This window comes from Ammodytes marinus, assembly GCF_949987685.1.
Source record: "Ammodytes marinus genome assembly, chromosome: 21".
NCBI classification, from domain to species: Eukaryota; Metazoa; Chordata; class Actinopteri; order Uranoscopiformes; family Ammodytidae; genus Ammodytes; species Ammodytes marinus.
In genome coordinates this window covers 17,702,812-17,718,960 of record NC_137225.1, presented here as the reverse complement: position 1 = coordinate 17,718,960, position 16,149 = coordinate 17,702,812, and the positions used below count along the sequence as shown (strand labels likewise).

General features: G+C 41.0%; 2 protein-coding genes across 2 annotated transcripts in view; one reads left to right on the top strand and one right to left on the bottom strand.

Annotated features, from left to right (window-relative positions):
• Nucleotides 1-8,649, bottom strand: dync2i1 (dynein 2 intermediate chain 1). Its single transcript, XM_080050200.1, has 22 exons — nt 8,541-8,649; nt 8,328-8,381; nt 7,557-8,106; nt 7,381-7,448; nt 6,841-7,065; nt 6,396-6,437; nt 5,875-6,106; nt 5,652-5,751; nt 5,415-5,544; nt 5,176-5,287; nt 4,985-5,079; nt 4,764-4,893; nt 4,489-4,661; nt 3,995-4,157; nt 2,919-3,032; nt 2,727-2,788; nt 1,897-1,948; nt 1,717-1,777; nt 1,297-1,396; nt 1,082-1,213; nt 486-709; nt 1-408 (listed from the first exon to the last, which is right to left on the bottom strand). Exons 1-22 carry the CDS (start codon nt 8,553-8,555, stop codon nt 237-239), a joined length of 3,006 nt encoding a protein of 1,001 aa, XP_079906326.1. The 5' UTR covers nt 8,556-8,649; the 3' UTR covers nt 1-236.
• Nucleotides 8,650-10,662: 2,013 nt separating this feature from the next.
• The window catches only part of esyt2b (extended synaptotagmin-like protein 2b), a 33,125-nt gene continuing 27,638 nt past the window's right edge, over nt 10,663-16,149 (top strand). The window contains exons 1-4 of the mRNA XM_080050202.1: nt 10,663-11,325; nt 14,332-14,373; nt 15,073-15,207; nt 15,571-15,647. Coding sequence (XP_079906328.1) covers nt 10,927-11,325; nt 14,332-14,373; nt 15,073-15,207; nt 15,571-15,647 — 653 coding nt within the window. The 5' untranslated portion in view covers nt 10,663-10,926. The remainder of the gene's footprint in view (nt 11,326-14,331; nt 14,374-15,072; nt 15,208-15,570; nt 15,648-16,149) is intronic.

Below are 16,149 nucleotides of genomic sequence, written 5' to 3'. Positions count from 1 at the left end.
TGAATGGTGGCCTCCTTTGGAGGATCTTTGGAATTTAGCCACATTCTTCGAAAAGCTATTTTAATAAAATAAATAGGAAAAAGCTAACACACATCAAATTGGACTATGAAACATACTATACAATGTGAATGTTATGATCTTCCAGAGTCTTAAAAATGCTGTGAATGTTTTTAATTAACACAAACATAGAAAAAAAATTACAGATAGAAATGCTGACTGCACTAAGACACAGTGTTTCAGAAGGCTTCAGTAGTCATACTCTCCAACTTCTCCTCTTCTGCACTGACGGGCACGGTGAAGTGTCTTGTGAAATACTGCATTTCTATCTTCCCTGACTCGTGTGCCAGTGCTATCCCTGAATATGTGTTCTGTTGCCCTGAGTCTCCAAACACAGTGGTGGCTGTCACCCTGAGGAGAGAGAGAACATTTTTCACCACACATCAACACATCACATCCAAAATCTTCCCCGTGTCTGTGTCACTTACCTGTCAGAATGGATTCTTTCAGTGACGACAGGCTGGGTGTCATCCTTCATCAGGTCCCATATGTGGAGGTTAGAGGCTGCGTCCAGGACATAAAAGACGGTGGCTCTGGTTTGGGCCCATTGCACTGAGACCACTGCTTCACCCGCTGTGCCATTCTTCCACTCTGCCACAGGCTGCTCATGGCTGACCGCATGCAGCCGGATGCTGCCGTCCCCACAGCCAACCTGGGGCAGAGGCAGGGAGAAAATACAAGTGCAAGGTATATTATATAGTATATTATTGTTATGGCTATTCATATGGTGGTCTTATTAGTATGCTGTGTTGACTGCTGTATTGCCTGCCCTGCACCATGAGCCCACCACAGCAAGTTTATAAGGCAGTTTATTTTCTTTTGTGAACAGCACCGCCTGAATTTACCTTACTTGTGTGTATAAATATATATTCTATTCAAACTTTACATTTGATTTGAGCACAGTAAGACAGAGCCTTGAAGGCTGTTGTTGTGAAGCCACTGCTTTTTTCAAATTAAGAAAAAAAAGAAAAGAAAGAAACAACAAAAGTCCTTTATATGTCCAAAATAAAACCTGCACTCTCACCAAGAACAAGTGTTGCATGAAGGGGGAGAAGTGGATTGAGCTGACATCAACAGGTCTGACTCCAGCCTCTTGAAACCTGTAAAACTTTGGTGGAGCCTTCAGACCGTGACTCGTACCGTGATTGACCAGACCCTAGAAAGAAATGATTTATATACACTGTCACAAAGTGACATAAAAAAGTGTGATGAATATCATACTAAGGCAGATGAGATTACCATATTGGTGCCGATAAAGAAATGATTGGAGTCTGTTGGATGGAACTTTAAATGAAGTGTCTGCAGCGGCCCTGTTTTCACTGCATCTCGTGGCGAAACTCTGAGAAACCAGAACGCCCGAAAAAGAGAGAGAGAGAGAAGGATAGAGGGGGAGAGAAAAATGCCAAAACAGAGGTCAAAGGTTACAATGTTCCAAAAAAACAAACTGCCTTACATTCAAACTGCCCACACATGACTGACGATATTACCAACGAGTGTTAATGTGACAAAAACAACAGCACCGCATAAGTGCACAACAAACAAGATCATATGACCACGACAGAGCAGCTGTGTGCCAAGGGGCCAAAGCCATTATGGGGTATTTTGAGCACGGTGGCTGGCAGTGACGGACGATCATCGCTAGTCATTTATCAATCTCACCTCTCAGCCGTGGGGAGGGAGGAGCTGTGAAGTAACTTGATTTTGCCCCCGGGCCTGAGCCCTGCAGGAGAGAAACGAATGAGAGGGAGAAAGAGGATGAAGCTGGTGCCAAATGTGGGAGAAACAGGAGTATGATCGATTGAAAGAAAGAGGTAGTGCTCTGAAACGTGACTGCCTTACCTAGATCTGTTGGAGAGCCGGCCTCGTTGGCTTTGGGGAGTTCTACTACCACCTAAAGGACACAGAGAGGAATCATGCAAGTCCGACATGATAGAACTTTGCTGTTTGTGTTTAGCTGGAGTTTTTTTTAGGTTTCCAACACTGGAAAAGTATATGTATGAATGGATAAACCAGAGTGCCAATCTGATCTTTTTTAATGTCACAAACATATATTATATTGACAGTGCTGTATTTAAAAAAAGTTAACATTAATGAAGTTTGTCAATCCTATTGTTATTATATATATAAATGTTTGACTAATAATTAGGGTAGAATCATGCTAAACAGCTGTTCCCATAACTTTTTTGTCAATGTTTGTTTACATTTTAGCAAATTTGCACCATTACAAATGTGCCAAATTATTTATTAGCGGGGCTGTTTACAATGTACCCACGGTTGTACCGCCAGCTATCAGAGGATGTCGTTGATATTGAAGATTTGTTTGATTTAGCGGATCTTTTGTAATCTCCATGTACGTCAGAGATAATGATATCCTTAGGGAAGTGTCATCATGCTACATCTGAGAATATGTGCGTTGTGTCTTTATGTTTCAGATTTAATTGAACATAAGAGAGTAATGACTGGGAGAAGGAGTGAGATTCTTCATACAAATTGCGGCATTAATGGTTTTGAAGTACCTTGAAGGCCTCCATGAGATGTGTGTTACAGTTATTTCTGCTGCAATCGCACCCCACAGTTTAAAAAACCTCTGGCCTAGAGGAAAAAACACATAGTATCTACATAGTAACTACTACTTATCTACAAACATAGTATCTACTTGACTAACCTACCCAGAAATTTAAAACCCCGTTTTCGTCCAAAGAAGCCAGCTGGAACGACAATCCTGATGACTCTGGATTAAAAAAAAAAAAAAAAAAACATAAAACATAAAACATAAGCCAACTGGGATGGAAAAAACACATGGTATATTCATACACCAGATCCTCATCAAGGGGTTGCACTATTTCTATACCATTGCATACCTTCCTCAGATGCCAAAAGTGGGACCTCTGGCCCCAGCCCCCCTGATACAGCTGAGGGGACAACTTCTACAGACGTCACAGATGAGAAATGGCCTGAGCCGCCCATCACTGCGTCTGTGTTGACAAGGTAACAGACAGAAGATCTCAGTACACACAGAATCAACACGAACTGATACGGAAGAAAACTCTCTGAACTTTAAGTTAAGGTAAAGGCCAGGGCACACGCCGTCGTCAATCATGATCTACAGTAAACAAGGGCTGTTTGCCATTGAGCGCTTGCTGCTGACATTCATTTCCTTGGGATTGCTCTGCACAACAACACAGATTAATAAATATTCTAAAAATAAAAAGGCACAAAAAAAACTCTGTAACGCTTTATATTAAGGTTCTTGTAATAAGCCTTAGTTAAATAGGTAATAAGGACCTTATTAGATACTTATTAACATTAATTTGTGTTAATAAGACTATATATAAGTGTTAATAATAACATAATAAACATGTTGACAGTGTGATTATATGACTTTTATAAGCACGTATAAGAAACTTCTTAACTATTTATTGATTGCTTAATAGCATTAATAAAAGTCTTATGAGTTTCTGATAGCTGTTAATAAAAGCATTACACACCTATTTATTGAGTCTTAATAACTTGCCTATTATGTCATTGTTAAACCTTTACTAAGCATTGTTTGTTGCTTTATGAAGGTAAACACATCTTTATTAATCAATTATTAGCAGTTAACTATGCTCTATGAACAATGCTTATTAAGGTTAATAAGTCCTTTATTAAACAGTTAATTATGATTTTTGCAGGTACTGGATCTAAAGCGAGAACAATGCTTATTAAGGTTAATACATCCTTTAATATACACTTTTTAACAGTTAATAAATATTATATCTTGTCAAGGTGGATACAATGAGAAAATACAATTATTAATATAGCATGAGTTAAATTGTTGACAAATGTTGCTTCAAACTCCGTAGCATGAACTGGAATTCATCTGTGGTATTATCTTCTCAACCAAGCATTGAGAAATAAATTGAATTTCGGCCGTCAACTATCATCTGCGACATACCAGTGGAGAAAGTGGGCTGTCTGAAAGTCCATTCGTCCTCCCCTATCTTTAGGCGGTGATGATTACTAGCATGCTCCCTCAGGTCCCACAGCACCACAGAGCCAACTGAGGTGCCGGCAAACACCAGTATGGCCTTTCCAGGGCTGAAGCAACAGCACTGCACCTGCAGCATTGTGAGTATTAGAAAAGGGTCAGTGTTTTGTGTAAAAACAACTATCCAGGTTATTAGTAGATTTGGTTCAAGGCCAGAAATATGGTTTTGGTGAGTGTAATATGACATTTAAAGAATGAATTGAAGCCTTCTCCTACATCAGACAAATGGATATTTTGGGTCAATATGATTCTACTCTAAATACACAAAGACATACTTGTCTTTCTTATGTCAAGTTTAAAAGTGACTAAAATGTCCTATAACTTAGTTCAGATATTAAGGGAGAATGAACAAACTTTGCTGTAACAAAAAAAAAATAATAATATTGAACATGTCACCTCACCTCAGATTCGTAGACGAGCACTTTTTGAGGTCTGGATGGCTCCCAGATGTTCCAGATGCAGATGATGGTGCAGCTGTCCAGACGCACAGCACTGGGCTTAGTGGTGGGGCTGTGCACTGACATCATGGTGTGCCTCTGGACTTGAGAGAAGTGTACCATGCTGATGCGGCGACCTGCAATTGAAAATTTATAAAATTCATGGTGCAATCCATGAAAAGAGCTACCCACACAGCAAACTCCTTTCACACACGTCTCTCTATTACTATGTACCGTACCATAAAGAAAAGGCAACTTAGTGTTTAGCTGTAAACTCCCGTCGCTGAAAGACAGCGTGTCCGTTTGAGACTTCATCTTCCTCAGTGATTTGGTCTCGGCTTGATCCTCCTCCAACAGGACAACCATCACCTTGATAAAGACACAGAAGGAAACGGAAGTTAGATTTGGCCACGAAAAAATTCACGTACAGTAGAAAGTAAATAACTGTTCCAGGGACCACCTGTGAGGCTTTGTGCAGAAACGCTGTGAAACGCTGGGAATCAAAGTTCATTTCCCTGCCGGTTTTGTCTCGTGCCTCTTGGGAAATGTTTGGATCTGTAAAAAAATAAATAAAAAAATACACAGTTATTAAACTTGACATGAAAAGTTCATTTTAAGAATAAATAAGAACACTCTAGGCCTTTCCCTTACCACCACAGGCTCCATTGTGCTCTGGAGGATGCTGTGTCCACTTTTCACACACCTCTATCTCCTCCGTCTGGATGTCTCTGTCTGTATTGTCCTCGTTACACTGAACGTAAGCCTGGCAAGAACACGTTTTCAAACATTCTTTTATATATGGACTATTGCTTAATCTTCTGAATATTTTCCTTTGCTCTTTTATCATTTGCTTACAGAATGATGTCTGTGTAATGTGAAGAAACACTGACCTGCTTAGAATTTGCCGTTCCAAAGGTTCTTATATACATGTCGTATTCATTAACAGGTGGCAGATCCAGGAGAGAGAACGTCATGGAGAAATCTAAATCAATCATGTGAAGAAGCTCCGTGCTGCGTTTCCTGTGGTCAAAAAAAATATCCCACACAGAACACACTATTAAAAAGCTCTGTCTTTTTTTGTTTTAGCATCCATTCAACATGAATTCATTTTTAGCAAGGTAACCTACTTCTGTTTGGCGGCGACTTTCTTGTTGACTTCTCGCTGTTTCGCGGCCACAAAGTTGATCTTTCTGCGTTGGGAGGCTCTACTCGGATTGATCTCAGATCCTTTGAACAGAGCAGCAAAATATGCATGACATCCCTAATAAGTCTAGAAACACAGTAACATGCAATAGAACTTGCAATAGAAAGATCAAAGATGTGTTTTGGATCGATTAGAAAGATGTGTACCTCTGGACCACTTAGGCCTCTCTCCCTCCTCTCTGTCCGTGCTCTGTCTGGACTGAGCTGTTCCCACTCTCTGGTTCTCTTCCTCCATGGCTCTCTGAACCGCTTCAATCTCTTTTCTCCTTTGTGGTGAGATCTCCTCCCTCTCCTCCTCCACCTCCTGGCATAGTGGCTCCCTCTCTTCCTCATCTTCATCTGCGCCCTCATCCAGTTCCTCAAAATCCTCCTCATAATCCTTTACGAGCAGAGAAATTCAATCACAAATATATATATATATGTAAAAGGCAAAAATATAAAAGCATGAAACTGATGCCATGAGCAAAAAAATCTTATGAGAATTAAAATGATATGCGCACGGATAAAAGCTCTGAAAACTCACCAGTTTCTTAGAGTGTTAATCGATTACAGCATGCAAGAGTAAGGAGTAAATTGAAAAAATAAATGTGAAAAATTAAATAAATTGAGACGTAATAAATAAGAAAATTTTAAACTACAGAATTTGGATAATAATGCTGTCTCATTACCTCAAAGTCTTCTTCATATTCCTGCTCAGCCTCATCTTTGACCTGCAGAAGCGACATTAAATGCATGAAGTAGAAAATATTTCAAACACTTGAGTTGTATTAGTGTGCAGAAAACCCTTTGGGAAACAGCAGATCCAACAAAAAGACCAATTCACTTTAAAAAGCCATCATTCTTACAGTTTCTGCCCCATAACATCATATTTGCAGCAGCAGCAGCAGGGGTTGACTTATGGTTTACTGCACGCAAACAAATAAATCAAACTCCATAGTAACTGACATGGTATTATATTTCTATGTTCAGCCAGTTTTCAATGGGAAGAAAAAAAAAACACTGCAGCAAACTAAAAAACTAAATAAAAAAGTTCCAAGAAACACACAGCAAAGAGTCCAAAACTGGATCACCAAAATGACACGAGTGGGGAGGAAGAATCCATAGGATCCATACCTCAGATTTAACGTCATTCCTTTTATCGGCGGTTGATTTCTTGGAGCCGGTCGCGTCTCTGTGGTGATTTAGTTCTGGTTTCTTCTCCTCCTCTCTGTGCGTCCTCTCTTTGAGTTTGTCCCGTTCTGTTCGCTCTCTGTCGCCATGACGCCTGGTCCCCCCTTCACCCGACCCCTTAGACGCTCGGCGCTCCCTGACTTCACTGACAGGCTTCTGCTTTTCATCCTCCAGAGCGGCAAAGTTAAAAAAAAAAAAACAAGACAAAAAAAGAAAAGAATTTAGACACAACTACGTTAAGCGACAAGCGCAACAACTGTGATATGATTGTTCAATGCGCCATATTTGTAGATAATCGATAGATAGATAGATAGATAGATAGATAGATAGATAGATAGATAGATAGATAGATAGATAGATAGATAGATAGATAGATAGATAGATAGATAGATAGATAGATAGATAGATAGATAGATAGATAGATAGATAGATAAATACTTTTGATCCAAAAGGAAATTCTGACATCCAGTAAAAGATGCTTACCTGATATCCTCTGTCCTTGGGTCTCCTTTCTCTCTCGTCTTTATGTCTTCTAGGTTCTTCTTTGTGCTCTGAAATCAGAAAAGACGTACACGCTCACATTCACTGTATGAACCCCATGTGGAAACAAACATCCTGTGGACTTGGCAAGCCCAGTGTTCACACTGTTGTGGCCTTACCTCTTTCTCCTTGTCTCTCTCGTCTGTCTTTGTCCTTCACGTCTCTCTTCTCTCTGTCATGCTTCTCCGTCCGATCTCTCTCTCCTTCTCTCTTTCCCTCGTGTCTCCTGCTCTCCCTTTCTCTGTCATCTCTCCTCTTTTCCTTGTCTTTCTCATCTTTCTTTTTGTCCGTGTCCACCTTTATTCTACTATCTCTGTCCCTCTCTTTCTCCTTATCCCTGTGTCTTTCCTTGTCCCTCTCTCTGTCATGTTTCTCCTCTCTATCTCTATCTCGCCTCCTGTCCCCAGTATATTCCACGTCGTGCCTCTTCCCCTCCACCAGCCTGTCTCTTTCCCTCCTCTTCTCACTCTCCCTGTCCTTGTCCCCTCTCCTGTCCCTTGAGCCCTCTTTCAGTCGATCTGCGTGTCTGTCTCTCCCGTCTGTGTCCCTCTCCTGCCTGGACTCCTTCTCCACATCTCTGCGGCGTCTGTCTGTTGACTCCCCTCCACGGTGCTGCTTCCGCTCACCGTCATCTCGCCTCCTGACATAGTCGTCCCCGTGTCCTTCCTCCTGAAAAAAAAATTAGCAAATAAAATAATTACACTTGGAGACCATTTTATCTGTTGGTGTTGCTGTGATACTTTTCTAAACTCTTTTAAAAAAAACTCCCCGCGTGACGTGTCCTTCCTCCTGATAAAAAAAAATTAGCAAATAAAACAATTACACTTGGAGACCATTTTCTCTGTTGGTGTTGCTGTGATACTTTTCTAAACTCTTTAAAAAAAACTCACCTTGAGGTGTCTTCTCAGGTCAGCCGGCCTCCACGTGTCTTCCTTGGTTAGCTTCTGAATTATTTAACAACATAAAAAAAAATTAAGCCACCGTTCATTTCCTAATTTCAGATAACTAACGTGTGTTGGGTACAGCGAACACTAATTGTTTTACAAAAACTACATTTCCCAGATTAAGTCCGTTTACGATAAGACAAATGATAAAGCCGTTACCTTGTCGCTGTTCATGTTCTCATCCGTGTTTTTCTGTTTTAAGTCTTTCAGTCACCGAAAATCAGCTCATATTTTTGTAATGACGCCGCCATCATTGAAAACATCTAGTGCGCACGCGCAGTTGGTCGAAACCAAGGAGCCCGCGTCACTTCAGCTTGACAACAGGCTTTTTAATCAACTGCAGAGCTATCAATGGAATCAACGGCCAGTTACCGTGGCAACGGTCGTCGACTTTTTTTCTTCTTTTTTTTTTTACCACAAGCCGATTTATCCCGTGCACACAATAGGCCAATTACTATCTTAATTTAACTCAGAAAGTAATAATATGAAAGAGGTTCGTTGTACTGGACAATGGTTTTCTATCCTTGAAAAAACATTAATTGGCTCTTCAGATATATTTTAGATTTTATTCAGTTTTGTATAAGAGGATGTGTGCTATTTTCCATGTCCCTCGCAGTGTCCATTAATTTACAATTCAGGTAAAATGTTGTCTTATCATACAAATTATCTTTTTTTAAATACAATTATATACAACAGTAATAATATTCAACTAAGGTGTATTGATAATTTGAACACACAAATTTTTATTTATTTAAAAAAAATAAGATGTTTGTTTGTGTCCCTTAAGAAATTGTCCACTCTGTCATGTTGGAGAATCCGTCCAATTAAGAAAAGGTCATCCACTCTAGTGACACCACAACAACAGTGATTAATGCATTTCATTGAGGAATATAAAAGGCTGAGTTTAGTGTTTAGATTACTTTCCTACATACACATTTTCTTTGTTAAAGTTTGCTTACAGGTTGTGCTGAAGCTTTACATGTCCACCCTGTCAGCATGAAAAACACCATAACTGTTGATAATTCAATAGTTTAAAAAGGTGTATGTTTAACTAGGCTATAGACATTTCTCTTCAACAACCATACCAGCCAGTTATAAAATCTTAGTTAGTTGTTATCTCACATGACCCTGTCATAATCATCAAATGCACCCTGACATGTCTTGCGTGGGGTAAAGTGGCGACAGGGTGGACATTCCCATGACAGGGTGGACATTTCAATCATTTTAAATGGGAATTGTAAATGATGATACATGCAAGATAATTGTGTGGACACAAACACAGATGCAAGCTAGGTCATTATTCTATATTATTGCTTATTCCTGGTTGGATCTCACTGTATCATTGCCTTTATCATTTGGTCACATTGAATTATTACAATTTGCACAAATTGCTCGTAGTCATGTGATTGTCCACCCTGTCATCTTGACATTTTTAGATTAAAAATCAGTCATACTGTAAAATATAATGCTAGCCTATTTATTCTAGAGTATAACAGCTAAGTGGGGATGGGATGATGTGCACAAAAAATAAAATCCATGTGCGAATTGTATGTGTTTCTTTGAAAACGAAGCGATCACATACATTAAAAAAATAATAATTATAATATGAAATCAAACAAAGTCCTTGTTTAGGAAAGGGACATCATACCTTTTATAAAATGTAGTTTTCATCTTAAAATTCAAATAAAAACATGTTTAATGTAGCCTACATGTCCACGACAGGGTGGACATATCTTACACTCATTCCTCTGAAAACAGGTCATAATTACCTAAAATAGGTGCGGGAGCTCCGTAAATATATATTTCCACAACTCCACTATTTAGGATAAAGCATAAAGGATATGGGAATTTAGGACCAACATTTTCAAGTATTGTGAGGGTGGAAAGGCACCCTACAGCGATAATGACCCAACAAATCCCAACAATAATATTAATAGGCTAATATTAGGCCTATATTAAGCCTACTAAGAAATCCCATCTTGATTTTTAAATTAGGCTATTATAGGCTAATTATTATCAGGCCTACATTTTTTATTGTTTTAGCCTACATTTAATCACAATAAAGCAAATGTCACTTTTGCTTAGAAATGTTATATATTAGAGGTAGCCTAAGGTCAAATTTAAACCATCAATACATTCTGTATATTGCTGGTAACTGAGCCGTGTTTATGGCTAGTGGCCAGCAGGTGGCAGTGTTCTTCTCTGTAGCTTCATTCAGTAGCGCGTGTCGCTTGATCCTCGTGCGTCTTTTGGAAAAGATCATTTCCAAACTGAGAATAGGTAGTAGCGAGTGGAGCTGTGGACTGGACGGCCTCAACTGCCCTGTTTACCCTCGGGAATGCAGTGTCACGCTTTCAGTCTTTGCGGAAACTAAAAAAGTGGTAAATGCCAACGATTCCTCGGGAGGCGATGGGCTGGTGCGCAGATGAGCCAACGTGAGAACAGGCGCTCCCCCGGAAAGGATTTGCTACGGTCTGTTCGCACATGGGAACCTGTATTTAGTTGACCATATCTGTAGGCCTATTTAAGCCTGATACGCAGAGACATGTCTAGAGACAGTATGACAGGTGTACGAGGAGCCCATTCACACAATGCTTCACCAAAGGAGAATGGACACGCCGTGCCGAACCCCGTACAGCCCAACTTTCCCCATCCTGCCTCCGCGCCGGGGGACATACCCGATGACACCCCAGTGTCCTCGACCAGCGAGCTCACCCAGTCCTGGGTTCACCTCGCTAAAACCTTCGTTCTCATTTTCCCCATTTATGCATTGGGCTATTTCGAGTTCAGCTTCAGCTGGCTGCTCATAGGACTTGTTATCTTTTTTTGGTGGAGGAGAACCACGGGAGGGAAGCACAGCCGTCTGCGCAGAGCTCTCGCTTTCTTCGAAGAAGAGGAGAGAAGTGTCAAACAGAGTCTGACGACCTCTGATCTACCACCATGGGTAAGAAAACCATAGCCTACCTAGCCTATATGAAATAATGTTGTTTAAGCCTATCCTTGTTGAGCTGTTTCTCTGCAGAGCATGGCAGGGTAAAGGCTATTTATTTCTGTGATCAATATTTTTGAGTTTCCAGGAAAAAACAATCAGCTGACAGGATCAGGAGGAGCAGAGTTGAGCTGTAAAGCCATGATGGAACAGCTGTCTCCCCCCTCACACCCCCAGCAGTGACATTAGACTTTAGAGTCCCAGTCTAAATACAGCAGGGTACAATGGTAAACCAGACACCACGCTGGAAAGGAAACATGCCCCACAGGGTCCCTGTTATTTTGGGATCCAGACTTCTATCTTTCATGCTCTCTTGCAACTCACTCCATTACTTCAGCCCTATTGGATAACACTTCTTGACTTTAGTGTAAAGTTTTTTTAATTTTTTTGTCTCCGGAATACTCCGCAGCCTCAGACAGTATCTTAACAACAAGACAACACATGCAACACACGTTGCAAGCAACAACTCAGATAATTTAAAAAAATGATAGTTGACATTTTAGAGATATTTAAAGATGTGTTGGTTTGCTTTATTTTGTTTGTTTGTGAGCACTGACGCCTTTAAAAGAAGTTTGATGGACACCATTTACTCCATGTTGAGATGGACAATAACATTGATGGCAAAGTACCAAGCTTGTTTTTTTCTCTAGGTTGTCATAGCACATTAATTCACTGCAATGTTCATACATAAAACATTTAAAACCCACATTGTCTTCCACTTAACCTGCACAGGGATAAACTGACAGTAGAAGCCCTATCAATATTTAATAGCAGTGTGTATCTTTCGTTGTAGAAGTTTGAGTCAATCGAGAGATATCTCTTAAATTAAACTTTTTGTAGGACCCCAAATCTCAGGGTGGGTTAGGGTCCAGTTTGGATAGACCTAAGGAAACAGTTTGTGTTCAATCAATTGCATTTAAAGCAGAAAATGAAAGTGAGCATCAAGTCTCAGCTGCCAACCTGAATGAATCAATCAAACACTTTCCTTATCACACTCATCCCAGAGGTGCCACTGCTTATGCTTTTAGATGTTCAGTGAGTGCATGCTTGTATTAAAATCGTATTCTGCTGACTCAAAGCTGCCGAGAAGGTGGCTATTAAATGAGGGGGTGGAGGAGTAGCAACAGCATCCCACTCAATGCAGAAAGCCAGGCATCATTGAATGGCCTCAGCAACCCCCCTGCCTTTAGTGTGTGGTTGTTGCAAAAAAAAACTGCAAGTCAAGCACTAAATCCAGCTCTGGTCATAGCCTACCTGTTGTGACTGTAGCACCAGAGTGATGGATCATTATGGCCCCAGACTGACAGGATCATTGTCGATAAACTGTGTGCTTGTACTCAGGGGTGTGGGCATTTTTCAACCATGTTATAACTCCTAAATCTCAGTTATAGTGCCAGTTTCTGTCCCCCGCTCCATTGAAGTGGCAAAAGTTAAAGTCTCGATAGACCAGTTCACTGCCTGAGTCTGTGCACCTTCTGCCCAAACTGCTGCTGAAGGGCACTCACTCCTTGCTCCAGAGTGTGCCCCCCTGCTGTATTCACGCAGGGTTAATCATTGTCTTGTTGGTGGGGAGCAGCTACTTACACTAAAAGCATATTTCATGTTTCACTTTGTTCAATGATTTTTAAATTCCACAGGGGACGTACTAAAAACAAAATCATTTTTACAATTATCCCTTTTTTACCAAGTAATACAGAGTAATATAACCCGCTTAGTTTTAATAGCTCACTGTTATAAGACACTTTCCAACACCAACACGGCACAAAGCCTAATACTAAAGATCCTATTGCTCCCAGCAGTTTTTCCAGCCAGCCCCTTATAAACATGTCCCGTTGAGCCGGTCATCCATTACTTCTCTTACATCTTTCAGAATGAGGTCACTGTGTCAGCTGTAACAATGAAGACATTCCACCTCATAACCAAACTATAGGCCTGAATCTGTCTTTTAAACTAGAAACTTTGTGTTCCCGGTCTCCCTGCTCTAAGTCACTGCTTCAACTCACACTTTGACATATATGCAGTATAGGCATTTTTTTTGCTTAAAGATGGGGCTGTCCCCCTGTAGCTGTCCCCCCCAGTGTGCTATATCTCAACAGCACTCCAGCCAGATGTGTCACTTTATCATACTGCTGAGTTGACCGAGATTAGGGAATAGACGCCTTTAATTTCCGAGCAATGGAGAGTCCGGGCTGTTTATCTGTTATTTATTAAGGGGGTGTGCACATGGTTACACACCTTTGTGCACAGTATTGATTTTATCCCAGGCGTTTCCCCTTTACCTCATGTTAAATCAATGCCAGATTTACTTTGGAGGCCGGGAAAGATTAGTCAAACTTCAGTACAGCTCCAGTGTGCAGCTATGTGAAGGTCTATTAAGTCAAATTCCCCTGCAAATTCAATGGTGCCCATTCACGAGTCCACTTTGTTCACACTCAAAATATGAAGAGAAACTTAGGTATATAAGGTTTGCACTGATGCCATAGCTGTTTTATAAAACCAAGCACATAAGACTAGAGATAATGATGAAAGAAAGGTCATACAAATCCATGCACCCTTCTTTTGCAACATCCTCAAACCAGCCTTTCCCCCGAGCACCAGCTTTTAAAAAGCTTTTCAAAGGTCAAATGTGGATTTGGAAAAGGGGGGATTCACTTTGCACTGGAAACCTGCACTGCATGCAACAGTTCATTTGAAACAGTTGTGAATGGAATAGCTCTGTAAACTTGGGTCCTTACATACATTACATACACATTACATACATTTGACAGTATATGGACGCTTTTTGGATTTTCATCCGGGTGATTCTGCAACTTACTATATGATGTTGAGTGCAGTGATCTTTGCAAAAGTGACAGCTTTTTAAACAGAATTAAAAAGAAAAACATATGTAATATGCTTTATCAACCTTATTGAAACCTACATAAACTGCACATCATCTGCTCTGTTTTCCTTCCATCGCAGGTCCACTTCCCAGACGTGGAGCGGGTGGAGTGGCTCAACAAGGTAACCAGCTGAGAGGCTGTCTCTTGAATATTCTTCTGCTCGAGCGAAGCCCTCCGTCTTGCTTTTTAGGTGGAGGAAATGGGATGTGTGTGGCACTTATGCTCCTCTCATCTCTTTTCCACTGGGTCTGTGAACGTTGCCACACTGTGCACTGCGGCACATCTGACTTAACATAAACCCCCCCCCACACACACACCCTCTGTTTGCCACAATTGGGAATATGCATTTACCCCTGTGGGTCCCCATGGCAACAGCCCTCATGCATACATGTTCGACTGATCAAAGATTCATTGTTGGTGTCCCCGCTCGATGAGCGCGATACTGACAAGTTATACTTAAAAATAGAATTGTGAATACTGAAGTTACTGTAGCGTATCTCAGTGTGAGGGATGTAGGCCTACCTGTATGAGGGAGCAGGAATAGAGGGTGAAGTCAATGTAGTAGCATTCATATCAGCACACATCCTTTTTTTAGGACAGCATTCATTTTATTGGCAGAGTTTAAATGAACAAAGACAATGACACTAGTTTAGAACAAATGCAAAGATGCTTCACAGGCGCCCATTTGATTTAATTTCCATTTCACATGTACTGTACATCCTTTAGACGAATTATATGATGGAAAAGTGGCAACGGTTTTGTGTCCGTCCCACCTCGCCTATACTAGAATCTTTCTCTGAAGATGTTTCCTCTCTCCCAGACGGTGAAACAGATGTGGCCGTTCATCAGCCAGTTTGTAGAGAAGCTGTTCCACGAGACGATCGAGCCGGCTGTGAAGGAGTCCAACGCTCACCTCAGCACCTTCTGCTTCAGCAAGATCGACATAGGAGACAAGGTGAGCGGCGGCCCCCTCTCAGTATGCCCCTGCATGGTTGTTGTTTTTTTATAACACTCATCATGTGTTGTTGTGACAAAACGGGCCTCTGTCAGCAGGTGCTGTCGGGACAGCTGGCAATAGTGTGTGTGTGTGTGTGTGTGTGTGTGTGTGTGTGTGTGTGTGTGTGTGTGTGTGAGCCTGTATGTGAACACACATGCATACATGCACGTCGCTGACATACGTGCTTGTTTCATAAATAGTTTCCATATGGGGTTTAGGAGAAGCAAAAGGGGTCGACCTTGTGCTAGCCACGTGTGGGGTTGGAGGTGTCGGTGTAGTGTTGTGCGGCGGCCATAATGTGTCCCTGTGTTTGCGGTGTAGCCCCTGAGGATCAACGGGGTCAAGGTGTACACAGAGAACGTGGATAAGCGGCAGATCATCATGGACCTGCAGATCAGGTGAGCCTGCCCCGCATCCCTGTTTGTATCATGGTGGTTTAATCTCATTTAATCTCATGCTGTTTATACAGAGGTTTTCAAATGCTTTTCCCAGACCTTGAAAATTCATTGTCGGACCCACAATGGACAGCTTTTTGAAAAGGAACAAATTGGTGCAGCAAAGCAAGAGACATCATTTTTTTTCTTATGCAATGTATTCTTCTTCCATGTCAAAAACCCAGTGCCTTCATTACCCACAATGCAACCCTCTGTCAGTTTGGTTGGAGATTGTGATCGCCTTTACAGAACATTTCTCAAACACATCTACAGCAGTGCTTAAAAATAATTGTAAACAGACTTTGATATGTATGAATACATGGATTCCTCATTTAATGGATCATTGATTTGGAGTGAGATAAATAATAATGCAGTTGAAGTTGTAGTCGGTTATATTTTTAATCTTTGTTGATTCCACTACAGCCGTGGTTAAAGGTGATAAAAGGAAGTGAGGTATAGCACAACA

Bases quoted from the DNA above. Each gene is read 5' to 3' on its own strand.
- dync2i1 (XM_080050200.1), bottom strand. The intron at 6,107-6,395 runs GTAATGAGACAG...CTGCTCGTAAAG, and splicing joins AATATGAAGAAGACTTTGAG to GATTATGAGGAGGATTTTGA. The intron at 1,214-1,296 runs GTAATCTCATCT...ATTTCTTTCTAG, and splicing joins TCTTTATCGGCACCAATATG to GGTCTGGTCAATCACGGTAC.